The sequence below is a fragment of the Cucurbita pepo genome, unplaced genomic scaffold (genome assembly GCF_002806865.2).
Source record: "Cucurbita pepo subsp. pepo cultivar mu-cu-16 unplaced genomic scaffold, ASM280686v2 Cp4.1_scaffold000154, whole genome shotgun sequence".
NCBI lineage: Eukaryota > Viridiplantae > Streptophyta > Magnoliopsida > Cucurbitales > Cucurbitaceae > Cucurbita > Cucurbita pepo.
The window spans coordinates 83780-111763 of record NW_019646442.1 but is presented as its reverse complement, the minus strand read 5'-3'; the positions used below and the strand labels follow the sequence as shown (position 1 = coordinate 111763).

Sequence of the window (27984 nt, the reverse complement as noted above, 5' to 3'; positions counted from 1 at the left end):
GATTAAAAAATAAAAAAATATAGTCGCCGACCGTTCGAGAATTCCATGCATATGGTAGTTGTAGATATCCCTGTATGGTTGACGGCGAAATTGCAATTCGAGACCATGACACATGCATATGGTAGTTTTAAACATTTCTGTACGGCTGATAGTGACATCGCAATTCGAAACCATGAGACTTGCATTGAGTAGTTGTACTTACTTTCTTAGACTTAAGTTAGAATATGATGTTTTTAATTTTTAATTTAGCATTTTGTTGTGTCATTTTAAAGATGTTTTCGAATAGGTAAGTCTATGACAATGTTTTAAGATGAAATTTATGTTTTATGATGAAGTTTTAAATGTTTAATTCTCCATACGAGTATAGATGATAACGACTGTAGCAACTATAAAGAAGTAGAAATTTAGGGTAATTGAATTCAAAGATCCTCCACTCAGCACCACCTTCTTTGAATAGCTGAAATTTTTATCAAAGCTAGTAAATATGTTGACAGGACTCGTGTTGGTATGTGGAGATAGTGTTCACTCTTAGAATCGATGAGTAAATAACGTGACCATATCATAGACAAATGTTAGAGTTATCAGGTGCAAAATTCAAATTTTGAATTGTGGACACGGATCGAAAGAGTAAAAATTTGAATGGATGGAACCAAAGACTCTTGACTCAGCTTTACTCATATTTTCAAGGTTCCTTCTTACATACTCATCTTTAAAGCGTTTATTCCATTTTGTCTATACTACTTTTTCAAAGACAACAACAAAGTAAAGAGAGAAGAAGAAGAACAACAACAAGAGCAGCCATGGGCATCTCCTTGCTTCCTGCTGCTGCAAGAAGGTAATTCTATATTCGATTATATCTACGCCCGTTCGATTAATTTTCTAACGGTTTAAAAATAGCTTTTAAAAACTAAGTTAATCAAACAAATCCTCGATTAGCTCGCTCGAGATCATATTTCCTAAGGCTTCATGGAAGAATTTCACTGTTAAAACCCTAAGAATCCACTAGATATATGGATAAGAATAAGAATCTTTCCTTAAATTTTAAGAGATTTGGGCTAAAATATTGTTTTTTATTTAGATTTGAAGAGAGAAATAAATATTTTAAAAGGAATTAAGAAAAGATTAGTGGTTAAATAGGGAAGACAAGAGATTTTAGAACATCTAATCAAACTATAAGAACAATAATGAGAGATTGAAAAGTATACTAAATTAAGGTTAATGAGTGTATGAGTTGAGGTGGTAGCTGGTGGAANAACATAATCATTATTTTAGACGAACATTGTGAATTATATTGTCCATAAAAACAGAAATAAGGACCAATGAGATAAAAAAATGAAACCCAACTCCTTCCATCACAATCCAAAAACAAATGGTTGGTATCATGGAAGATGGAAAAGAGAGATATCATAACTCGATGTTTGATACTCAAATTTTATACTATGATTTGAAAGACAAGACTTAATTAATAGGTAACGGAGTTCATTTAGTGGGTTATTTTATTGTTACTTGAATTTCGAGCAAATTGATCGATTTAGGGCCTTAATTCATGGTTCTTGGTATTTTTCTTTCGTATTTACTTAATTCATATTCATTTTAAGGTTCATACAGAAATCCAATCGATTCCTACAATTATTTTTTAAGAAAAGTCTAAGGTGACTATTTTTCTTATCGTTGAAGTTCGAGACCTTCATTCTCGAGCTTTCAGTATTCGAATTACTTAAAATTTTCTTTGACTGAATCCTTAGAGGGCTTAGTTTCTGGAACCATAAAGTTTTTCTTGAGAACCGGTATGAAAGAAGGTTAATATTGAGAAAATCCGAGGGAGGATCGTGTTTTGGCTTGACATGGGCGGTTCAGTTGAACTGCCTACGTCAAAGATGGTGTTATAGGGAAGAGCTAGAGAATTCTTTCATACCTTCTCATGGATTAGCCTGAGTTATTCACCTCCAAAGTTCGTCGAAAAATTGTTTCCTCGCCAAAGTTCAAACTAGAGAACTTCTTATTGGACAACCGATTCTAGAGGTTATCAAGGCTTGATTTCTTCATGATATTTCATCCTTGTACTCCTCTCTAGCTAAAAGAATCATTTTTGAAGAACGTCTTTAAGTATGTGGCCTTAATTTTGAAAATTACTCCTCAGTCTTCAACTCACCAGAAAAAGCAAATTTTCATTTTCTTGGATAGTTGTTCTACATGTTTTAGCTCTCATTTATTTATTAAAGTTACTCATGTTGATCCTCTTAAGCTAAAGAAATGCTCAATTTTAAGAAAAATGGACTATAGATGGGAATTTGAGCCTTACCTCCAATTTGTACAAAAGAATGACATTCTTCAATTGGGTAAGCTCTGAGATTTGTTAGCCTTTGTAGTCTTCTATTGAAATGCTTCTTGAAAGTGTAGAAACCGAATGGGATGGGTATCACTCGACGAACTTGCTTGTAGGCACAAATTGATTTTTTCAAGTTATAAGCTTCTTCTTCAATGACGACCACGATTGGGAATTGGTATTTGAGGTGCTTTCAACACTCGATCTCATAAAACTTGTGAGTAATCTTGTTTAGAAGGTATAAGAACAAGTATGAAAGGAAATTTTGGACAATTCCTCTCGAATTTGGAAGAAACTAGAGAGTAGGAAACCCAAAAAACTCAACGACTATAACTTGCAATTGGGAGCTCGACTTAGCTTGATTCTTGTTCCAAAAGAAAGCCCTCATTCAAGATGGGCTTTCGTCCACGTGAAAGTAGTACATAAAAAAGTAAGGAAAAAAAATACTAGAATGACAACCTATAAATAAAAGAAATACTAGCATTATATCCTATAAATTAAAGAAAAAGAAAATAATGTACAATATTGATGAAAAAGGAAATAAAGAAGAAAAAGGCAAATAATTAAAAAGAAAGATAAGTTGATAAGGATGATGTTAGAAGACATATCCTTCAGGATTTTTATTTTTTATTTTTTATTTTTTTTATAAGTAGTTTAACACTATTCAGTCCTTAGGTGTTGAGAATCCAAAAATAGATCATTGAGATGGTAGATTGTATCCTCTTCTGCTATAGAAGGAGAAGATATTGAATTGAACAATGCAGCCTATTGAAGAAGCTTTTGAAAATCAGCTTATGAAGTGTCTGGGCTAATGCAACAAGCAACTTAGACTTTGAATTAAGAAACTTGGTGGTCTACTCTTCTTAGATAAATCCTGAAGGTGGTCATCCTCAAATAACCAGACCTTTACTGCTTTGATATCTGCGTAGTATTACACGTTAGAATCCCACCATTTGATTTTGATTACTTTGAAGACATGTTTTACTTGATCTTCCGTTTCCTTTACTTGAAAATTCATCCAAGGAATTTGAAAATATACGCTAAAACGCATAGTCAATGGAAAATGAGTTTTGAAGATATTTTGAACGAATTAATGGAACGATTCCTGTATTGAAACGGGAAATATATCTTTGGCAGATCTAAAGATTTTCCACCATTTGATAAACCAAAATGGATAATGAATTTTGTGAGCATTCTGGCAGAATTGAATGAACAACGAGTTCTCGTAATTTTGATACCAAATGACATTGAACCATGCCATCTGATAATCTCGGTAGGAGAAAGAGTAACAAAAAGTTTTGAAAAAGTCTTCATACGGATCTTGGTTCCAGTACGTCGGATTCATGACTTTGAAAATTTTTAATTGTGAATACTCGATTTTTGAAGGATCATCGCGACTCGGAATATGAGTAATCTCGACAGAGTTGGTGTCGACCAAAATGAATTCATAAAACCTTCTGGTCTTATGAAGGTCTTCCGGGATATAGAAAAATCCGATGGTATCAGAGCCTCGATTTTTGTGAGGGAAGAAGAGTTACTCAATCTTTAAAGAATGATAGTGCTGAAAGTAGGAAGACGATGAGAGAAATTCTGAGGAATTTGGAGCATGTGATAGCTGAGCGAATAGCCCTTGTGTTCTAGGTAGTAAGACGCGGGAAGCGCAATAAGTCCGTTGGCAAGCTTGGGTGCTTAGTCATACGAAAGATTCCGAAGAAATTTTATCATCAACTTGACATCTTTATTAAAGACAAAATGACGATTGATAACTTGTGAGCCACACACGGAAGGCTTGCATGTGAATGATCAGTTTTTGTCTTTGTAAATTATTAGTCTTTTAAATTATTAGTTTGCATGAAGTATTTTCTTACTTTTAGAAAACAGATCTCGCATGGGTCCTATCCTGCTAGATTTGATCTTATCTCTTAGTTTACGTTTTTCAAATCAACTCTCAAGTCCGAAGTCTATAAAATGACTTCATCAATGTTAAATAGGAAATCGATCAGCCCATAGCTCTCTCTCTTGAAAATCAATTGAGAAATTCAAAAAAAGAATTATTATATTCTATCTATCTCTTATTTCTCATATCTTCTTCTTATGAACCAATTTCTGAGAAAATTCAAAAAATCAAATCATTTCAAATGTCCCACTTAAGAAGAAGAAAATTCAAAGGAACACAGAAGAGGAGAAAATCTCACCATCTCAAATATTGTCAACCAAGAATATCATATTGGCAGAATTGAAGATCAACTCCAAAATTGGACTATTCCCTTCAATTTTACTCCAAAATCATGTATCAAATTCTCACATAAATAACCCAATTCATAGCAATAGGGAATCTCTGAATCTTTTTTCAAAATCTCTTGTACTCCAACATCATGAAGAGTTTAATTATCTTCACGTCAGTCTTGTTCAAGTCGCTGTAAAACCATTCTTCAGACTTGGATTAGATATCCCAGTCCTTATCTCCCTACGAGATAAGAGACATGAAGACTTCTCAAATTCTTTACAGGGAATGGTTCAATCTAATTTAGAGAATGGACCAGTCTATTTCAATTGTAATCCAAATTTTACTTTGTCGCTCACGACCCGCACATATTATCAGCCCTTATGCTGGACTTACAGTAAAAAAATATGAACATCAAGGCTAAAACTCATTCTTCAGTCGTCATATTCAGGGTTTATTATAAACTCATGAATACAAATATTTCTCCGAGAGCATTAAGATCCTCACCAAAGGGATCAACCATGCTCATAAAGGCAAATATTGGAAAGTCTTCAGTGACGATTCCACAAACTCTCTATTGGGATCAAATAAACAGAAATACTCTCTGTAAAATAGAGGATACAAATCTTCTAAAAAGAAAAGAATCTCAAAACCAAGTCCAAATCATTGAACATGACGACAGAAGCGTTGAAATAAAATTCAACGAAGAAGTTTCGTCAGATTCAAAAGTAAAAGAATTTCTAAATTCTAGACACAGTACTTTAGGAGTTTCGAGATCAACATATGACCCCTTAAAGATAAAAGAGGTCAATTATGATCAAAGGAGGCCATCAATCCACTACGAAGATGGCTCAAGATCTCCAACACATACTGATATGGATACTCAATCCGTCTACGAAAGTCAGCTAAATGTCATTAGAGCTGATTTCCAAATAGACAATGAATCTTTAAAAACAGATTTTATGTCAGCTACCAATTCTTCAATAAGAAATGCCTTCTTTCAAACCTACAAAGAAGCTGAGCGAAATGAATTGAAGGCTCAGCGGTTTTCTCATATGGAAGCCATAGAAGAAAATATACCATTCTTCGAATGGTTTGAAGAAAATATTTTGCAGATATGCACCTTGACTCAGAGGAGCTGAAAGACTACTAGAAGAGGCGAGGTATATTCAAAACATCCTCCGTGGGAAGAAGTTGAATTTGACAACTACTCCGGAGAAAAGGTTAAAGCTAGTCCTTTTAAAACGATTCCAAAAGGACTAGAAAAGGGTAATCTGACCCTAAAGGATATCAAGAATATCCAGCATCAAAACAATTATTCAAATAAGATTTTATCCACGATCGCTACTCAACTTGAGAATATCGAGGGAAACATCTCGAAGAACTCTAGTACTCAGCAAGAACAAGCAAGCAGCTCTGTACCAAAGATCGAGTCAATCCCAATACTCAGACCGGCAAATCTCGACATATTTACGAAAAGGGTTTCAAAGGAAGAGGCTGCAATGGCCAAGATAGAAAAAAAATTGGATAGGATTCTAAATCCTGGAATAACACTTCAAGATTCATCTGTCAATGTCGTTAACAATTACGACGAAATCCAGGAATCCGAAGATGAGATTGTAAATGAGTTGGAAGAACCTCTCTACAATCGAATTGAAATAATCTCTAGAAGAAGTCAAAATAATACCAGTAATCAGAAAAACTGGTATCCTCAACCGTCTTTTCCGGATATTCAATTCGAAGAAAAGACGCTACAAACTCAAGCCCATTACGATGGTCTAGCAATCTATGAATGGAATATCAACGGATTGTCCGACTATCTGATAATGAATGTTGTCAATGAGATGATGATGGCCGCAGGCGCGTATAAATTACAGGGCCACAAATCCGACCATCAAATAGCTCAAGTCCTAGTAACTGGATTTACGGGGCAACTCAAAGACTTGTGGGACAAATATCTTGACAAATCAACTCGCCAACAGATATTAAACCACTATGTTATTATGCCAACTACTCAAATCATTAAAAAAGAAGGTCCATCAACCGGGACCGAGGTACAACATGAAAAGGTAGAGGCTGCTGTCAACACCCAAGTCTATACCCTCATAGAATTCTTCGTATGTAACCCCCTCAAATACTAGGTGAGATCCGCTGAAATACTCATGAATCTAGCTTAATTTACAATAGAGAATACTTAATTTACAAGTAGTAGACAAAATTGGCTCTTGTCCACGTGAAAGTAGTACATCGAAAAGGTGAGAAATGAAATACTCATGACAACCCGTAAAGAAAAGAAATACTATCATGATATCCTATACATAATAATAATAAAAAAAAAATGTATTCAATACTCATCAATTATATTGATGAAAAAGGAAATAAAGAAGAAAAAGGCAAATAATTAAAGGAAAGATAAGTTAAGGATAAGGAATATGTCAGAAGACATATCCTTTCACAATTTGTCTTTTCAAGTAGTTGAACGACTATTGAGTCCATTGTAACTGTGAAATTTTTGCAAGGTGGTTGAGAATCCAAAAATGGATCATTGAGATCATAGATTTTATCTTCTTCTACTATAGAAGGAGAAGATGTTGAATCGACCGATGCCACATCTTGAAGAAGCTTTTGAAAATTAGCTTCTGAAGTTGTCTTGGCTAATGCAGCAAGCAGCCTAGACTTGAAATTAAGAAACTCGGTGGTCTTCTTCTTGGATAAATCTTAAAGGTGGTCATTCTTAGATAACCCGACCTTTACTGCTTTTAAATCTGCCTGGGTATAAGTGTATTTATCCCACCATTTGATTTTGATTACTTTGAAATCTGTTTTACTACCATTTGATTTTGATTACTTTGAAATATTTTTTACTTGATCTTCAGTTTCCTTTCTTTGGAATTCCAAGTTAGAATAAAAAGAATTTGAAAAGATATGCAAGAAGCGCATAACCTTGGAAAAAGAGTTTTGAAGATATTTTGAACGAAGTAATGGAACGATTCCTGCATTGGAACGGGAAATATATATTTGACAGATCCAAAGATTTTCCACCATTTGATAAACCAAAATGGATAATGAATTTTGTGAGCATTCTGGCAGAATTGAATGAAACATGAGGACTCGTAATTTTGATACCAAATGACATTGAACTATGTCATTTGATAATCTATGTAGGAGAAAGAGTGAGGAACAAAAGGTTCTGAAAAAATCTTCTCCGTGTACGGATCTTGGTTCCAGTACGTCGGATTCATGACTTTGAAATTTTTTAATTTTGAGTACGCGATTTTTGAAGGATTATCGCAACTTGGAATATGAGTAATCTCGACAAACTTGGTGTAGACAAAAATGAATTCATAAAACCTTCTGGTCTTATGAAGGTCTTCCGGGATATAGAAAAATTTCGATGGATAGTTTTTTTTTTTTTTTTTTTTTTTTTTTTTTTTTTTTTTTTTTTTTTTTTTTTTNTTTTTTTTTTTTTTTTTTTTTTTTTTTTTTTTTTTTTTTTTTTTTTTTTTTTTTTTTTTTTTTTTTTTTTTTTTTTTTTTTTTATGACCTCGCTGATCTTTGGATCGTCGTATTCTGGTTCTACTAGAGCTTATGGTAGGGATACAAATTTTTGAAAATAAGTCCTGATTTCAGGAACGGGAGAGAATCGAACGGGAACAACCGCGTCCGAGTAGGTTGAGGGGACAGAAGGTCCTTTTGAAGTGGAAGAGACAGTACAGACATTAAGATTTGAAAAAGGTCAAAATCTTATATGCTTCGCCAAGAAAATCTCAAACTTCAGAAAAGGCTGCCCGAACAAAGGGAAACGGCACAACCAAACCTGGACGAAGATGATTTTCAAAGTTCATTCGTGGGAGCCATCACCACTTCTCAATATCAACCAAGCATATAAGATTTTGACCTACTGTCTCTTCCACTTCAAGGGACCTTCTGTCCCCTCAACCTACTCGGACGCGGTTGTTCTCGTTCGATTCTCTCCAGTTCCTAAAATCAGAACTTATTTTTAAAAATCTGTATCCCTACCAGACGCTCTAGTAGAACCAGAATACGACGATCCAAAGATCAGCGAGGTCGTCAAAAAAGCCTATCCATCGAGATTTTTCTATATCCCGGAAGACATTCATAAGACCAGAAGGTTTTATGAATTCATTTTGGTCGACACCGAGTCTGTCGACATTACTCATATTCCGAGTCGCGATGATCCTTCAAAAATCGCGTACTCAAAATTACAGTCGTGAATCCGACGTACTGGAACCAAGATCCGTACACGGAGAAGATTTTTTCAAAACCTTTTGTTCCTCACTCTTTCTCCTACAGAGATTATCAGATGGCATGGTTCAATGTCATTTGGTATCAAAATTACGAGCACTCGTGGTTAATTCAATTCTGCCAGAATGCTCACAAAATTCATTATCCATTTTAGTTTATCAAATGGTGGAAAATCTTTGGATCTGTCAAAGATATATTTCCCGTTCCAATACAGGAATCGTTCCATTACTTCGTTCAAAATATCTTCAAAACTCTTTTTCCATGGTTATGCGCTTTTAGCGTATATTTTCAAATTCTTTTGATTCTAACTTGGAATTTCCAAAGAAAGGAAACTGAAGATCAAGTAAAACATGTCTTCAAAGTAATCAAAATCAAATGGTGTGATAAATACACTTATACCCACGCAAATTTAAAAGTAGGAAAGGTCGGGTTATCTGAGAATGACCACCTTTAGGATTTATCCAAGAAGAAGACTACCGAGTTGTTTAATTTAAAGTGTAGGCTGTTTGCTGCATTAGCCTAAACAACTTCAGAAGCTAATTTTCAAAAGCTTCTTCAAGAGGACGCATCGGTCGGTTCAACATCTTCTCCTTCTATAGTAGAAGAAGAAGATACAATCTACGATCTCAATGATCCATTTTTGGATTCTCAACCACCTTGCGAAAATTTGGCAGTTACAATGGACTGAATAGTCGTTAAACTACTTGAAAAAACAAATTGTGAAAGGATATGTCTTCTTTATCCTTTTAACTTATCTTTCCTTTAAATTATTTGCCTTCTTCTTCTTTATTTCCTTTTTCATCAATATAATTGATGAGATACATTATTTTTTTTTTCTTTTATGTATAGGATATCATGCTAGTATTTCTTTTCTTTATAGGTTGTCATGCTAGTATTTCTTTTCTTACCTTTTCAATGTACTACTTTCACGTGGACAAGAGCCAATTTTGTCTACTACTTGTAAATTAAGTATTTTCTATTGTAAATTAAGCTAGATTCATGAGTATTTCGGCGGATCTCACCTGGTATTTCAAGGGGTCACCTACGAAGAATTCTATGAGGGTATAGACTTGGGTGTTGACAGCAACCTCTACCCTTTCTGTTAGGATCACACAACAACTCACACGCTCGATCTAGATGAACACAAAGAATAGGATAGAGAAAAGTGCAAGGAGAACTTTGGCTAAAAGGATTTGTTTTTATTGATGACTTCACGTATGTACAGTAAGAGAGAATTACAGAGAATAGAAAGTACTTTTTCAAACCTCTACCGGACGGGATATATATATAGTTCAATTTACTATATATAGTTTTACCAGATTTAACCATCTACTATATATAGCTATTTACTATATATAGTTTTACCCGATTTAACCATCTACTATATATAGCTATTTACCATATATAGCTTTACCGGATATAGCTTTACCAAATATAGCTTTACCGGATATAACGGTTGACCAAGCTATAAATAAGCAGCAGGCTACATAACCTAACACTTTCATGTTGTACCTCGGTCCCGGTTGATGGACCTTCTTCTTTAATGATTTGAGTAGTTGGCATAATAACATAGTGGTTTAATATCTGTTGGCGAGTTGATTTGTCAAGATATTTGTCCCACAAGTCTTTGAATTGCCCCGTAAATCCAGTTACTAGGACTTGAGCTATTTGATGGTCGGATTTGTGGCCCTGTAATTTATACGCGCCTGCGGCCATCATCATCTCATTGACAACATTCATTATCAGATAGTCGGACAATCCGTTGATATTCCATTCATAGATTGCTAGACCATCGTAATGGGCTTGAGTTTGTAGCGTCTTTTCTTCGAATTGAATATCCGGAAAAGACGGTTGAGGATACCAGTTTTTTTGATTACTGGTACTATTTTGACTTCTTCTAGAGAATATTTCAATTCGATTGTAGAGAGGTTCTTCTAACTCATTTACAATCTCATCTTCGGATTCCTGGATTTCGTTGTAATTGTTAACGACATTGACAGATGAATCTTGAGGTGTTATTCCAGGATTTAGAATCGTATCCAATTTTTTTTCTATCTTGGCCATTGAAGCCTCTTCCTTTGAAATCCTTTTCGTAAATATGTCGAGATTTGCCGGTCTGAGTATTGGGATTGACTCGATCTTTGGTACAGAGCTGCTTGCTTGTTCTTGCTGAGTACTAGAGTTCTTCGAGATGTTTCCCTCGATATTCTCAAGTTGAGTAGCGATCGTGGATAAAATCTTATTTGAATAATTGTTTTGATACTGGATATTCTTGATATCTTTATGGTCAGATTACCCTTTTCTAGTCCTTTTGGAATCGTTTTAAAAGGACTAGTTTTGACCTTTTCTCCGGAGTAGTTGTCAAATTCAACTTCTTCCCACGGAGGATGTTTTGAATATACCTCGCCTCTTCTGGTAGTCTTCTAGCTTCTCTGAGTCAAGGTGCATATCTGCAAAATATTTTCTTCAAACCATTCGAAGAATGATATATTTTCTTCTATGGCTTCCATATGAGAATACCACTGAGCCTTTAATTCATTTCGCTCAGCTTCTTTGTAGGTTTGAAAGAAGGCATTTCTTTTTTAAGAGTTGGTAGCCGACATAAAATCTATTTTTAGAGATTCCTTGTCTATTTGGAAATCAGCTCTAATGACATTTAGCTGACTTTCGCAGACGGATTGAGTATCCATATCAGTATGGGTTGGAGATCTTGAGCCATCTTCGTAGTGGATTGATGCCTTTCTTTGATCATAACTGACCTCTTTTACCTTTAAGCGGTCATATGTTGATCTCGAAACTCCTGAAGTACTTGGTCTATAATTCAGGAATTCTTTTACTTTCGAATCTGACGAAGCTTCTTAGTTGAATTTTATTTCAACGCTTCCGTCATCATGTTCGATGATTTGGACTGGGTTTTGAGATTCTTTTCTTTTTGGAAGATTTGCATCTTCTATTCCAGAGAGTATTTCTGGTTATTTGATCCCAATAGAGAGTTTTTGGAACAGTCACGGAAGACTTTCCAATATTTGCCTCTATGAGCATGGTTGATCCCTTTGGTGAGGATCTTAATGATCTCGGACAAATATTTGTATTCATGAGTTTATAATAAACCCTGAATATGACGACTGAAGAATGAGTTTTAGCCTTGATGTTCAGATTTTTTTACTGTAAGTCCAGCATAAGGGCTGATAATATGTGCGGGTCGTGAGCGACAAAGTAAAATTTGGATTACAATTGAAATAGACTTGTCCATTCTCTAAATTAGATTGAACCATTCCCTGTAAAGAATTTGAGAAGTCTTCATATCTCTTATCTCGTAGGGAGATAAGGACTGGGATATCGAATCCAAGTCTGAAGAATGGTTTTACAGCGACTTGAACAAGACCGACGTGAAGATAATTAAACTCTTCACGTTGTTGGAGTACAAGAGATTTTGAAAAATGATTCAGAGATTCCGTATTGCTATGAATTGGATTATTTTTGTGAGAATTTGATGCATGATTTTGGAGTAAAATTGAAGGTTGAAATTTGTTTGATTGTTTTAGGATCTACCTTTGGAATAGTCCAATTTTGGAGTTGATCTTCACTTCTGCCAATATGATATTCTTGGTTGACAATATTTGAGATGGTGAGATTTTCTCCTCTTCGGTGTTCCTTTGAATTTTCTTCTTCTTTAATTAGGACATTTGAAATGACTTGATTTTCTGAGTTTTCTCAGAAATTCGTTCATAAGAAGAGATATGAGAAATAAGAGATAGATAGAATATAATAATTCTTTTTTTGAATTTCTCAATTGATTTTCAAGAGAGAGAGCTATGGGCTGATCGATTTCCTATTTAACATTGATGAAGTCATTTTATAGACTTCGGACTTGAGAGTTGATTTGAAAAACGTAAACTAAGTGATAAGATCAGGATAGGACCCATGCGAGATCGGTTTTCTAAAAGTAAGAAAAGACATAATGCAAACTAATAATTTAAAAGACTAATAATTTAAAAGACTAATAATTTACAAAGACAAAAACTGATATTTCACATGCGAGCCTTCCGTGTGTGGCTGAGAAGTTATCAATCTTCATTTTGTCTTTAATAAAGATGTCAGGTTGATGATAAAATTTTCTTCGGAATCTTTCGTATGATTAAGCACCCAAACTTGCAAACGGACTTACTGCGCTTCTCGCGTCTTGCCACCTGGAACACAAGGGTTATTCGCTCAGCTATCACATACTCCAAATTCCTCTGAATTTCTCTCATCATCTTCCTGCTTTCAACATTATCATTCTTTAAAGATTGAGTAACTCTTATTCCCTCACAAAAATCGATGCTCTGGTATCATCGGGACGCTTAATGGCTTGAGCTCTAAAATTTATATGAACTCTGTCATCCTAGCTTAATTTATAATATGAGTTGAGGTGGTAGTTGGGGCAAAAACAAGAACTACACAATAAAAACATAATCATTATTTTAGACAAACATTGTGAATTATATTGTCCTCATGTGTTTATTGGTTAAATTTTATTTAACCAATGAAATTGTGAAGGGTTGGCTACATTAAGAATGATGTATAAAAACTAGATCTAAGAAAAACAAATCCTATAAAAACTAGAAACCCAACTCCTTCCATCACAATCCAAAAAACGAATGGTTGGTATCATGGAAGATGGAAAAGAGAGAGATGTCATAACTCGATGTTTGATACCTCGAATTTTATACTATGATTTGAAAGACAAGACTTAATTAATAGGCAACGGAGTTCATTTAGTGAGTTATTTTATTGTTACTTGAATTTCGAGCAAATTGATCGATTTAGGGCCTTAATTCATGGTTCTTGGTATTTTTCTTTCGTATTTACTTAATTCATATTCATTTTAAGGTTCATACAGAAATTCAATCGATTCCTACAATTATTTTTTAAGAAAAGTCTAAGGTGACTACTTATCTTATTGTTGAAGTTTGGGACCTTCGTTCTCGAGCTTCCGGTATTCGAATTACTTAAAATTTTCTTTGACTGAATCCTTAGAGAGTTTTTAGTTTCTGGAACCATAAAGTTTTTCTTGAGAACCCGTCTGAAAGATGGTGTCATAGGGAAGAGCTAGAGAATTATTTCATACCTTCTCATGGATTAGCCTGAGTTATTCACCTCCAAAGTTCATCGAAAAATTGTTTCCTTGCCAAAGTTCAAACTAGAGAACTTCTTATTGGACAACCGATTCTAGAGGTTATCAGGGCTTGATTTCTTCATGATATTTCATCCTTGTACTCCTCTCTAGCTAAAAGAATCGTTTAGAAGAAATCGATAGGTGAAGGAGAATGACTCTTTAGTTGAGTCTTGACTTGAAACACTTGAAGGGAACGTCTTTAAGTATGTGGCCTTAATTTTGAAAATTACTCCTCAGTTTGAAACTCACCAGAAAAAGCAAATTTTCATTTTCTTGGGCAGCTTGTTCGAACACGTTTTAGCTCTCATTTATTTAATAAAGTTACTCATATTGATCCTCTTAAGCTAAAGAAATGCTCAATTTTAAGAAAAAGGGACTACAGATGGGAATTCAAGCCTTACCCCCAATTTGTACAAAAGAATGACATTCTTCAATTGGGTACGCTCTGAGACTTGTTAGCCTTCGTAGTCTTCTATTGAAATGCTTCTTGAAAGTGTAGAAACCGAATGAGATGGGTATCACTCAATGAACTTGCTTGTAGGCACAAATTGATTTTTTCAAGTTATAAGCTTCTTCTTCAATGACAACCACGATTGGGAATTGGTATTTGAGGCTCTTTCAACACTCGATTTCTTCATAAAACTTGTGGGTAATCTTGTTTAGAAGGTGTAGGAACAAGTATTTAAGGAAATTTTGGACAATTCCTCTCGAATTTGGAAGAAAATAGAGAGTAGAAAACCCAAAAAACTCGACGACTATAACTTGCAATTGGGAGATCGACTTAGCTTGATTCTTGTTCCAAATGAAAGCCCTCACTTTAGACTTTATAGAGGGAGTTTAAACCGATGTTGAAACCTCTAGAATCTTCGTGATTTGGAGTTTGAGTTTTTTTTCGTCGAAAATATCATCTCAGATTAACGAGCAACTGACCTCCAATTTGAATTATGGCCATTAGATGTGATGAGGTGTATCTCCTCTAGAACATAATCAAATTTGGTGAAAATCCAAATATTGGAAATGAAGATACAGAGAACTTTCTTATCGCTGCTCACTGTCGCAAATTTAATTTTTTGATCAACGACATTTTTGTACCTATCTTGAAGTTCAAGAGTAGTAACTCTTTATTCATTTTAATAGGTCGAGCCTTCGTAGAAATATTTTTCTCCTCGAAATTTTTGATGTAAGGAAGATTGATTATATGCTGTTTCCTAGTCTAAAAGGCGTTAGGAATATTTGAACAAATTTCTTTTTCTATTTGGTTTTGTATGATTTTGATTTTAGATTGAAGAACTTTACTTTGAAGCTGTTCTTCTGTTCTTTTGAATGAAATCTCTTCGTTCACATAAGAGATTTGCCTTTCTTTGTAATTCAAAACATTGATGGACGAAAAGATTGTATTCTTTTGAAGATTATTTATCTCATTGATCCTTACCGGGGAAAGGAAATTAAACTTTATCTTCTTTCCTAAGGCTTTTGATCCTAGTCTTGTTCAGTTATTGCGAAGGGTATAATTGAGTAATGAACGAGTACCGCTAATTCTTGTCATAAGTCCTTTGCTAGAATGAAGGAATTTACAAAGCAAATTTCGTCATTACAAATATGAACTTTTGATAATTTGTAATTAATTTTGAGTCTATTGTTGTTCGCACCTCTAAGACCTTTCGTTGTTTTTGCAAAATATTTTGTATATCTTCTTAAATGCAATTTTGATCGGCTCCTGTATCTATGAGAGCCTTTAACATTATTTTGAAATCATAAACTTTTAGGATAATGAGAGCATACCATTTTTTATATTGAGAAGTGGTGTTGGCTCCAACAAAAGAGCTTTGAAAATCATCCTCGTCCAAGTTCGGTTGCATCGTTTTCCTTTGTTCGGGCGGCCTTTCCTGAAGTTTGAGAATTTCTTGGTAAAGCATATAAGATTTTAACATTGTTTCAGGTCTTAATGCATGGACTTCTTGTTTGAGATTATTTATCTCTCTTTCACAGTCTTAATTAGTTAGTTCTCTAGGTTTTTCAAACATTTGGAGAACTAATTGGAGCCGGTAGAGATTTCTTTCTTTCCTTTCTGGTGGCTTAGAAATCATCCTTGTGTCTCTAAGTCTTTGAGCAATTTTTTTGGTTTTTTTTGTTGAATTTCTGAATCTAGGACCTTCTTTACACGCTCGAGTAGAATCTCTTGATCCTTTGTAAGGACATTTATGCATCCTTCGCATGTTCTTTTTCTTTCTTGTTCTGATTCGTACTCTGTGCTTGAATATGAATCAGATTCTTCATGTAGTTCGAGGATTTCTCCCTCGCTTGATTGTTCTGAATCGGTTAGTAGTTGATCTTTCAGCTCTTGATCAATATCTAATTCATTGATCTTTCCTTTGAGCATACACTTATTGGCATAGTGTTCTTCTTCCCGACATTTAAAGCAAGTTTGCTTTCTTTTGCCTTTGTTGGTTTTTGTAGAGGCATACCTTTTCTTTGAATATATTGGCTTTTGAGATTGCACGGGTTTACTCCGATATTTTTCTTTGGGCCTGCACGATCTATATGATCTTGGATACATTTTGATGCTCTTTCTCCTAGAGGTCGAGGGAGCTTCTACTCCCCAGCATCCATATTGATCACAGAATCTTCCAAGCTCTTTTCTGTTTGATACCAAAGAATTGAGATTGTTTTGAATCTTTTGACTCATTGCAAAGTTTGAGCCCTTCTTCTATGATGAAGGAGGCTATGGATCCATATGACAAAGTTTGCCATGGAATTGTTCCATTATACTTCGTCTTAAGACCGTCTTTGATTCTTCTTGACAAGTGTTTTGGTAGTCCATTGTGTTGAAATATCATCATTAGCCCAATAGAGTCAAACCCAATAATTGTACGAGCCCATTATATATTTATTTTAGTAGAGATTTTAGGAAAGTTAGCTAGAGATTTTAGGAAAGATAGCTAGAGATTTTAGGAAAGATACCTATAGATTTTAGGAGAAAGAGATCTAGATATTTTAGGAAAAGATTCAGATTTGTTAGGTCTAGATTTAGATTGGTTAAGTCTAAATGGCATAGGATGTAGTATAAATACCCGTCCACCCTACCTAGGTTATTCATCCAAGAAATCCAAAAACAATAAAAAGTAGTAGTATTCTACCGAGTGTCTTGTATTCTCTTCTCGATTGGTGTTAATAAAGAGTGCGAGTGTTTCTCACAGAGAGTTGTGTTCAATAAATGGTATTAGAGCAAGGTTAGCGCAGGTTATCTGATCTCTTGGAATTCTTAGTATGCTCTGTGGTTGCAATTCTATCTGATCTTCCACATCAGAAACGATTTCTTGAGATTAGTAGTGAGTGAATTTCTTTTGTGTCGTGAGTAGTCTGTGACTCTGCAAGTCTTATGTCGAAAGAGCTTGTTTGGTATTACTGAGGTATGGCCAACACGATGGGTGATTTCCAAATCGTTGGAGGAATCAAGAAACTCAACAACAACAACTACAACACGTGGGCAACATGCATGATGTTTTATTTAGAAGGACAGCTTCTTTGGGAGATCGTTGGCGGGTGTGAAACTACGCCGCCCGAGGAGGATTCTAACGGCACCTTACCCAAATGGAGAATTAAAGCAGGCAAAACAATGTTTGCCTTGAAGACCACAATCGAAGAAGAGATGTTAGAACATATTTGGGACGACAAGACACCGAAAGAAGCATGGGACACGTTCGTGGTGTTGTTCTAAAAGAAGAACGATACAAGGCTACAACTTCTGGAGAATGAGTTGTTGTCAATTTCACAACGGGACATGACGATTGCTCAGTACTTCCACAAGGTCAAGTCGATTTGTCAGGAGATTAGTGAACTAGACCCGAAGTCCGCCATTGTAGAATCTCAAATGAAGAGGATTATAATCCATGGATTGCGATCGAAATATCGAAGCTTCATTACTGTTGTACAAGGATGGCCTATTCAACCATCACTTGTAGAGTTCGAAAATTTGTTAGCCAGCCAAGAAGCCACGGCTAAACAAATGGGAGACATCACATTGAAGGGTAAAGAAGAAGCACTCTACACAAGTGAAAGTTGGAGCAATAATAGGCCGTCGTGGATACAATGGTGACAAAAGAAGAAGCCACCAAGGAACTTCATAACCTGAGAGAGCTCAGAAGAACGACAACAAGAGTTTCCAAGGAAAGAGATTTGAAGGTATTTGCTATAATTGCGGGGAAAAGGGCCACATGTCTAGAGATTGTTGGTCCAGGAAAAAGTCGGTTGAAAGCAATGTGGCAATATCCAAAAAGAAGATAGAGGATGAATGAGATGTAGAGGTACTATGTCCAATAGTAGAAGATGAGCTAGCACTCATGGCAATGATGGAAGAGCATATCGATTACTAGGATGACTGGATCATTGATTAAGGATGCTTAAACCACATGATTGATGATCAAAGCGGTGCAATGGAAGAGGGGTGGCCCTCAGAGAAGAAGTATTACCAGGCCTTGAGAAAATTGAAGAAATTCTTCAACAGAACACGGGGGAGCAAATTAAAGAAATTCTTCTACAGAACATAGGGGAGCAAACTGAAGAGATTCTTCCACAAAAGACGGGGGAGCAAATTGTACACATTTGCTTAACTGCTGCTGTGCCTGAAGATTCAAGTGACACTAGTGTTGGTGATCAAGAAGTGACTTAACCAAGCGAGCCTAGTGAAAATGAAATGACACCTCAACAACTCAAACATTCAGAAATAATCTTAAAGGCAAATCCAGAGTATGCCAACGCAGTAGAAGACGAAGTTAATGAGCCGAAGACATATGCAGAAGCATCACAAAACTTAGCTTGGCAGAAAGCGAAGGAGAAAGAAATTATAGTGGAACAAAATCAAACTTGGGAATTAGTGCCAAGACCAAGAGATACCAAACTCATCTCTTGCAAGTGGGCTTACGAAATAATGTGTACCCCGGATGGATCAATCGTGAGATACAAAGCTCAGACTTTAGATTCAGGGTTCTCTCAAGAATATGGACTAGACTATGATGAAACGTTTAGTCCAGCGACAAAGATCATTATCGTACAAGTTCCTCCAGTACTTACGATAAATAAAGATTGGAAATTATGGCAGATGGATATGAATAATGCTTTCTTGCATGGAGAGTTAAACTGACAGTTCTACATAGACCAACCGAAGAAAATCGAAAATGAAGTTGGAGTCATTGATCAATATATGCAAAATTCAAAGAAGACTCATTTGGATACGTCTCAACAGACCTTGAGATATGTCAAAGGTACAATCAATTACGATCGTTTATACAAAAGAAGCGAAGACTAGAAGCTAGCTGGATATACTGATGTCGACTATGCAGGAGACCACGATACCTGAAGATCAATCACTGGGTATGTGTTCAAGCTCCGTTCGAGAACAATTTTTTGGTGTAACAAAAGACAACCAACAATATCATTGTCAACTGAAGAAGCAGAGTACAGAGCAGCAGCTAGGGTAGCTCAGGAAAATACATGGTTAAAACTTTTGATGGAAGATTGACACCAGAAAATTGAGTATCCAATACCACTTTATTGCAACAATCAATCTGCAATTCGCCTAGCAAAAAATTCGGTGTTTTATGCTAGAACAAAGCATGTGGAGGTACACTACCATTTTATTAGAGAGAAAGTCTTGAAGGAAGAAATCGAGATGCAGCAGATCAAGACAGATGACTAAGTGGCAAATTTGTTTACAAAAGGGCTGAATACTGGCAAACATGAGAGTTTTCGCTGTCAGCTCAACATGGTGCAGCGAATGAGGACTAGTGCTAAGGGGGAGTGTTGAAATATCATTCTAGCCCAATAGAGTCAAGCCCAATAATTGTATGAGCCCATTGTATATTTATTTTAGTAGGGATGTTAGGAAAGATACCTATAGATTTTAGGAGAAAGAGATCTATATATTTTAGAAATAGATTCAGATTTGTTAGGTTAGAGAGAGATCTATATATTTTAGGATGTTAGGTCTAGATTTGGATTTGTTAGGTTAGATTGCGTAGGCTGTAGTATAAATACCCCTCCACCCTACCTAGGTTATTCATCCAAGAAATCCAAAAACAATAAAAAGTATTAGTATTCTACCGAATGTCTTGTATTCTCTTTCTCGATTGGTGTTAATAAAGAGTGCGAGTGTTTCCCACAGAGAGTTGTGTTCAACACATTGATGAAATTTTCTTTCCAAAATTCCAACGAACTGTCTGTCCTAATGAAGACTTTGCTAAAGTACATGTCTTTGTACCAACTAAAATCACCTATGGTTGGGTACTCTAGGTTCATGAGTATTTTAGCGGATCTCTTCTGGTACTTCAGAGGGTCATCTACGAAAAATTCTATGAGGGTATAGATAAGTTGTTGACAGTGTCTTCTATCCTTTCACGTTGTACCTCGGTCCTGGTTGATGGACCTTCTTCTTTAATGATTTGAGTAGTTGGTCTAATAACCTAGTGGTTTAATATCTGTTGGGGAGTTGCTTCATAAAGATATTTGTCCCACCAGTCTTTGAGTTGCCCGATGAATCCTGTTACTAGGACATGGGCTATCTGATGGTCGGATTTATGGCCTTGCAATTTATATGCGCCTGCGGCCATCATCATCTCATTGACAACATTCATTATTAGATAGTCGGATAGTCCATCGACGCTCCATTCATAGATTGCTAGGTTATCATAGTGGACTTGAGTTTGTAGCATCTTTTCTTCAAATTGAATATCCAGAAAAGACGGTTGAGGATACTAGTTTCTTTGATTACTGGTATTGTTTTGTTTGATTGTTCAGAGGTTCCTCTACCTCATTTACAATCTCATCTTCAGATTCTTTGATCACGTCGTAATTGTTGACGACATTGATAGATGGTTCCAAACTTGTTACCTTTGGATTTAAAATTTTATCCAATTTTTCTTCTATTTTGGCTATTACAGCCTCTTCTTTTGAAACTCTTCTTGTAAACATATCAAGATTTGCCGGTCTGAGTATTGGTATTGACTCATCGATCTTTGGTACAGAATTGCTCACGTTTTCTTGCTGAGTACCAGATTTCTTCGAGATTTTTCCTTCGATGCTCTCAAGTTGTGTAGCAATCGTGGATAAAATCTTATTTGAGTAATTGTTTTGATGTTGGATATTCTTGATATCCTTTAGGTTTTTCACATAATACAAGTAATCTATTCTGGCACAAATACAAGTAATCTATTCTAGAGAAAGTAAAAGACATTAGATTTTTACAACGATTACCATAATAATTTAGAATAAGTAATATATAAGAGGTAATAAATAATTCACATGGAGATGAAATTGGTCCAGAGACAAATTGGAAAAAAGGTGATAGAAATCATATAAAGGAAATAATTTGTCATAAAAGACAAATTTGAGATGAAGAAATGATATAGGAAGAGAAGACAAGGAGAGAACATGTCAAGATAAATTTTCGGATTTTTTTTTTCAAATAGTTTAACGACTATTAGTCTTTTGTAGATGGCGATTATTAACACGGTGGTTGAGAATCCAAAAATGGATCATTGAGATCATAGATTATATCTTCTTCTACTAGTATACAGGGAGAAAATGTTGAACCGACTGATGCAGCCTCTTGAAGATTTGAAAATCAGATTCTGAAGTTGTCTGGGCTAATGCTTGTAGCATGCCTAGACTTTAAATTGAGAAACTCGATGGTTTTCTTTTTAGATAAATTTTGAAGGTGACCATTTTCAGATAACCATACTCGATTTTATTTGATTTGAAATTCATTTGGGTCTAATTAAACCAATTCAAAGATCAATTGCGTTTGCCTTAAATTTGATAAAACTCAACTTCAAAAATTTTTGGATGTCTCAATTATGTGTCTGTTTGTTTCAAAATATCAGACCCATTTGCAAACTACTCTTTGAAAGGCTCAAAAAAATAAAAAACCGTAGACTGAAGAACACACCAAAACAGTCCAAAACATCAAATCCCTTGTCAAATCAATTCTGTGTCTATCTCTGATAAATCCAAAGGCTAGTTTAATAGTGGAGACCGACACATCCGATATAGGATATGGAGGAATCTGAAACAGTCCTTTGACAAGAAAGAATCCATTGTCCGCTTTCATTCGGGGATATGGAACTCTACTTAAAAAAATTACTCAAGAGTAAAGAAATACCTAAATTTCAAAGTGATTTAATTAACAAAAACTTTGTTATCAAAATGGTTTTCAAAACATCCAAATTTGTTTTAGAAAATGAGGGGAAGAATCTTGTATCTAAAGGAGGCAAGCAATTTTATCTTGCTTCTGTTTTCAAATTTTGCCTAAAGGGATAAAAAATCCTTTGGAGGATTACCTTTCAATGACTGTTCCTACTCTAAAAAAAACACTCTCCTAAAAAAACACTCTCTCCAACCACTCTCCTTCATTGATGACTAGAGAAAATATAGTTGAAAAATGGAAGAAACCTATTGCTTCTCACTCCCCATCCATTGACAGTAGATAGCTATACTATGGATGCTCGTTTGGTGACCAGATCTAAAGCAAAACTTGCTAAAAAACAATCGGAGGTTATCACTTCGACGAAGCCTTCTGCTTCTTCAACATGACCATCTACCGTTACTCCATCGAGAACTACTGTCTCTTCCACTTCAAAGGGACCTTTTGTCCCCTCAACCTACTAGGACGGGGTTGTTCCCGTTCAATTTTCTCCAGTTCCTGAAATTAGGACTTACGTTAAAAAATTTGTATCAGTACCAGAAGCTCTAGTAGAACCAGAATATGACGATCCAAAAATCAGTAAGGTCGTCAAAAAAGCATATCCACGGGATTCTTCTATGTCTTGGAAGACCTCCATAAGACCTGAAGGTTCTATGAATTCATCTTGGTCGACATCAACTCTGTTAAAATTACTCATATTCCGAGTTGCGATGATCCTTCAAAAATCGGATACTCAAAATAAAAATTTTCAAAGTCATGAATTCGATGTATTGGAATCAAGATCCAAACACGGAGAAAACCTTTTCAAAACCCTGTGTTCCTCATTCGTTCTCCTATAAAGATTATGAGATGACATAGTTCAATGTCATTTAGTATCAAAACTACGAGCCGCATTCAATTTTGCCACAATGCTTACAAAATCAATTATCCATTTTAGTTTATCAAGTGGTCGAATATCTTTGGATCTGCCAAAGATATCTTTCCCGTTCCAATACAAGAATCATTTCATTACTTCCATCAAAATATCTTCAAAACTCCATTCCCATTGACTATGATATATTTTCAAATTCCTGAATTCATTTCAAGATAAAAGAAACGAAAGATTAGATAAAACAGGTCTTCAAGATAATCAAAATCAAATGGTGGAATAAATACACTTGAACCCACGCAGATATCAAAGTAGTGAAGGTTTGGTTATCGGCCACCTTTAAGATTGATCTAAATTGAAACCACCTAGTTTCTCAATTCAAAATCTAGGCTACGCATAGCCGAGACAACTTACTGATTTCCAAAAACTTCTTCAAGAGGCGGCATCAGTCCCTTCAATCTCTTCTCTCCCACTATGGTAGTAGAAGCAGGTACAATCTATGATCAATGATTCATTTTTTGATTCTCAACCACGGTGTTAATAATCTCCATCTACAAAAGAAGACTGAATAANAAAAAAAAAAAAAAAAAAAAAAAAAAAAAAAAAAAAAAAAAAAAAAAAAAATCCGAAAATTTATCTTGACATGTTCTCCCCTTCTTCTTTCCCTATATCATTTCTTCTTTTCAAATTTGTCTTTATGACAAATTATTTCTTTTTTGATTTCCTATCACCTCTTTTCCAATTTGTCTCCGGTATATTACTTTATTCTAAATTATTATCGTAATCGTTGTAAAAATTTAATGTACTTTACTTTCTCTAGAATAGATTAATTGTATCGGTACAAACTCAACCTAGTTCTCCTAAGCTTGCTTTGCTCCTAGGTTCAACTTCACGTGGTCCAGTTTCTTATTTCGTCCATTCATAAAATTAGGCTTAAAGGATATGTCATTCCTAGATTAATTCAAAATAATGCTAATAATATTAAATTGTTTTTTTTTTTTCACTAATTGCATTACAGTGAAATAAATTCACTAACCTAATAGAATTTGACCTCCCTTATCCCTTAAAGCAACAAAAATGGAGGAGGTAAAAAAAGAGATGTTAATTAATCAAAGGTCTAATTGATCATTGAGTTTGTACGGTAAATATGCAATAATGCATTGTAAAATGAGTTTAGTTCATATTGGGTTCGACTAGCTACAGTGAAATATGTCTTATAAGCCAATTGGGACCATATTTAATGGGGATGTCAGGCTTATGTACACGTACCTTTAGAGTAGTGAGGAATGAATTCTAACGAACAAAGAAAGGAAGGAAGGTTCTTTTAAGGCGTTGACAAACTAAACTCTTTGATGCATTAAACTATGTGTAAATCAGAGATCTACGCTTTATTCTCATTCTTTTTATCATATTTTGGTTTACCCTATGGGTCTATCTTATCCGTGTGCTGGCAAACTTGCATTAAAAAAAACATAGCTTGTAGGCAAGGCATTGAAAACCTCCGCTCTTGGCTAGCATCTAGAGTGCTTTATGTAACTACATCCCTCAGGGTTTAGCATCTAGAAAGGCACGCAACAAGTTATCAAACAATCAGCCGTGAACTCCAGAAAGGAAAGAAAGAACTTCAGCACATGTGTATCCACTCATGTGGTATTTCATTGTACGATAAACCTATTATCTTAAAATAATCAATTTATTAATGACGGGATGAAACCAAGAAATAACCAATCACATGCGAAATTATAGAAGATCTCCTTTAAGACCAAATATTGATATCTTCTTTTTATAAAGTAACTCGACTTTGATTCTTGAATAATCCACCTCAAGAAATCAATTAGACATGTAGGTTTACAACATTTCATTTGATGGTCAAAGGAAAATTGAAAGCTAAGCTGGTATCTCTCAGTTGGTAGAGTAGAGGACTAAAAAACTTCGTTTCAACGGTTTGTTATTAGAATAAATAAAGATCCCTCCCAACAACTCATGAATTAAGAATTCTCGCAACAAGGTGTACTACGTCGATGGCAGCTCCAACACATCGCAATCTTGCAACCCTAGGTGAAAATTTTCCAAGATCTATGGACTGAGTTCGAACTATCTCTAATGCTCAACCACGAACAGCGGCTGTAACTTAAATAGTGGTTATGCTTATCTTTTTGGCACTAATTGCATTACAAATGGTTCTAAAACGATTCAAAAGGGTAGAACAGGGCAAGCCGATCAAAGGCAACTAATCGAATAATTTTTTCCCATTTGACTATTATAATATAAGTGGGCATGTGATGCTTGAGTAAAGAACGGGTACATGAATGAACCGAGACCACACTGACTAAGAGTGATCATGAGGTTATGATGGTTGAGAAAGACTTCAAATGCAAGACCCTAGATTTCAGCTACCTAAAGCCGCTACTATCATCTTAATCTAAGCTCATATTCGGAATATAACTCTTAAAACATTCTCATTTAAATAATTTCAAACGTAAACATACTTCATCATTGAAAACACCATCGTGGTCTTACATGTTCAACACATAATTCAAAAATGAAATAAATTTAAAACATGAAATGCATAACTACCCATTCTAACCTAATTCTAGGAAATTAAATATGTTATCTCATATGCATATGTCATGGTCTCTGATTTGCGATGCTACCGTCAACCGTATAGGGACACCTTGCCTTTACTTGAAGAATGATGTAGCACACGTTTGAATATTTCAAAGAATACTCGGTAGCTAACCCCACTACAGGGGCCGTGAAAAGATGAAAACACATGCAATAATGCTCTAGGGACTTATCATTAAAACATCCTAGGGGTGACCTCCAGTCCAGACGAAATTGGATGTGCAGTATTTCCCTACACACGACCCACACGTGCGAATGTGAAACTCCAGGTGGTTCGCACCCCCCTAAACCCATCATAGTTGAACTAGTTGTCCATAGCGACGTCTGGAGGTCAGCAGACCCCGGAGAGTCATACTCGACATGATCACCATCATCATCATAGCGTACACGTCCATACTCGTCATCATAAAAGGGAAAGTATCCTTATGCTTATGTACATACAAAAATGCATGAGGTCTTTATGGTTTCTCGTCTTTAAAACGTATTTATGACACAACCCTGGTTGCATCCTTATATTAATATTAGTAATATATGTGCATTAACTTTCGATCTTAATATCATAAATAATATTTTGTAGAGGTTGTATCATAGGCCAAATTACCTACATAATGCAATCTGGCATTCACAACATGCATCTTAACTTAATATGGAACATAACGTCATATTAAGGAAATAACATCATGTATCATCATATAACTCATACAAATCGTGATTCGAATCTCAAGCATGTGGCATGATAAGAGAAAAAAAATCATTTTCATTTCATTCTAACTCAACAATAAATAAGTGGATATTGAGATATTTAAATCTCTAATTTCTTAATTAAAGATATAATTAAGGTAGCTAACCATTGGAAAAATAAGAAAGTTTAAACTTCGAAGCATAGTTAATTTATGATCGAAAAAGTTATATATTCAAATGTAAAAGGTTTCATTTCGTAGGAGAGTGGCCAAAAGTGAGAAAATTCTAATAAAAATTAGAATTTTAATTTTAATATTTGTTTTAAAAAAATTCTTAACATGCTTAATTTTAATTGGTCACTTAAATTTTCTACGACCACTTCACTCTTTGGTGCACTACTAGGCTAGAAGGCAAAGTGGCAGTAATCACAGGTGCGCCCAGCGGAATTGGGGAGTCCACAGCAAAACTCTTCTTTAAGCATGGAGCCAAAGTGATGCTTGCAGACATCCTAGACTATGTCGGTCACTCTCTTTCCCGCCATCTTTGTTCTTCGTCATCTTCATTCATCCACTGCGACGTAACGAAAGAGAATATCATCGAAAATACAGTTACCACAGCCATTTCCAAGTACGGAAAGTTAGACATCATGTTGAACAATGCAGGCATTTCTGGAACCTCAAATTCAACATTCTCGAAAAGAATTATAGACTTTCAAAAGGTACTCAATGTACTCAATGTCAACTTACTTGGGTGTTTTTCAATGTACTCAATGTCAACTTACTTGGGTGTTTTTCAATGTACTCAATGTCAACTTACTTGGGTGTTTTTAGGTACCAAGCATGCAGCAAGGGCAATGATTCCAGCTTGTCAAGGTAGCATAATCATGATGGCAAGTGGTTGCTCGATCATTGGTGGGATTGGGCCATATGCGTACACGAGCTCAAAGCATGGCTTGTTGGGGTTGATGAAAAATGCAATCGGTTGATTTAGGACAATATGGGATAAGAGTTAATTGTGTGTCGCCCCATGTAGTGCCCACGCAGATGACTAGGGACCTGTTTAAGCTTGAAGATGGCGATGAGTTTCCTAATGTTTATTCGCATTTCAAATGTGGAGATATTTTAAAGGCAGAAAATATAGCTGAAGCTGCTTTGTATTTAGCAAGTGATGCGTCGAGATTTGTGAGTAGACATGTGTTGATGGAGGCTTCACTTCAGCAAACCAAGGTCTTTGTCCTACCAATAATAAAGTTGAAACGAAGAACTACTTGTTTCAGACTTCAAGTTCTTTCCTAAACTTGATCATGAATTATGTTCATAATTTTATTTTTATGGTGTGTCTCAATTGAGCTATTGAGAAATATTCTCATGTTTAACATTATTATAAGAATGTGAATTCTAATAATGTGATTTAATTTTTAGCTACTTAATTTCTAATTTGGTTCTGGTCTCAATTTCTAACTTGAGATAGCCTAGGTTTCCTCGTTACGTAGAAGGTACGGCGTAATGCTATATTAATTGATATGCTCACTTGGGTTGGAGCCTATAAAACTATGAGATTGTAATCACGCCCTAATGGACGACAATGCCCTCATAATGACCTTTAAACCTTTGATAAGATGAAATGTCACTAAAAAAGG

The 27984-nt window shown here is 35.2% G+C and overlaps 1 protein-coding gene across 1 annotated transcript; it reads left to right on the top strand.

Annotated features, from left to right (window-relative positions):
• Nucleotides 1–748: 748 nt before the first annotated feature.
• LOC111784119 (secoisolariciresinol dehydrogenase-like) lies at nt 749–27769 on the top strand. Its single transcript, XM_023664949.1, has 3 exons — nt 749–835; nt 26748–27063; nt 27176–27769. Exons 1-3 carry the CDS (start codon nt 801–803, stop codon nt 27200–27202), a joined length of 378 nt encoding a protein of 125 aa, XP_023520717.1. The 5' UTR covers nt 749–800; the 3' UTR covers nt 27203–27769.
• The last annotated feature ends 215 nt before the right edge of the window (nt 27770–27984 follow it).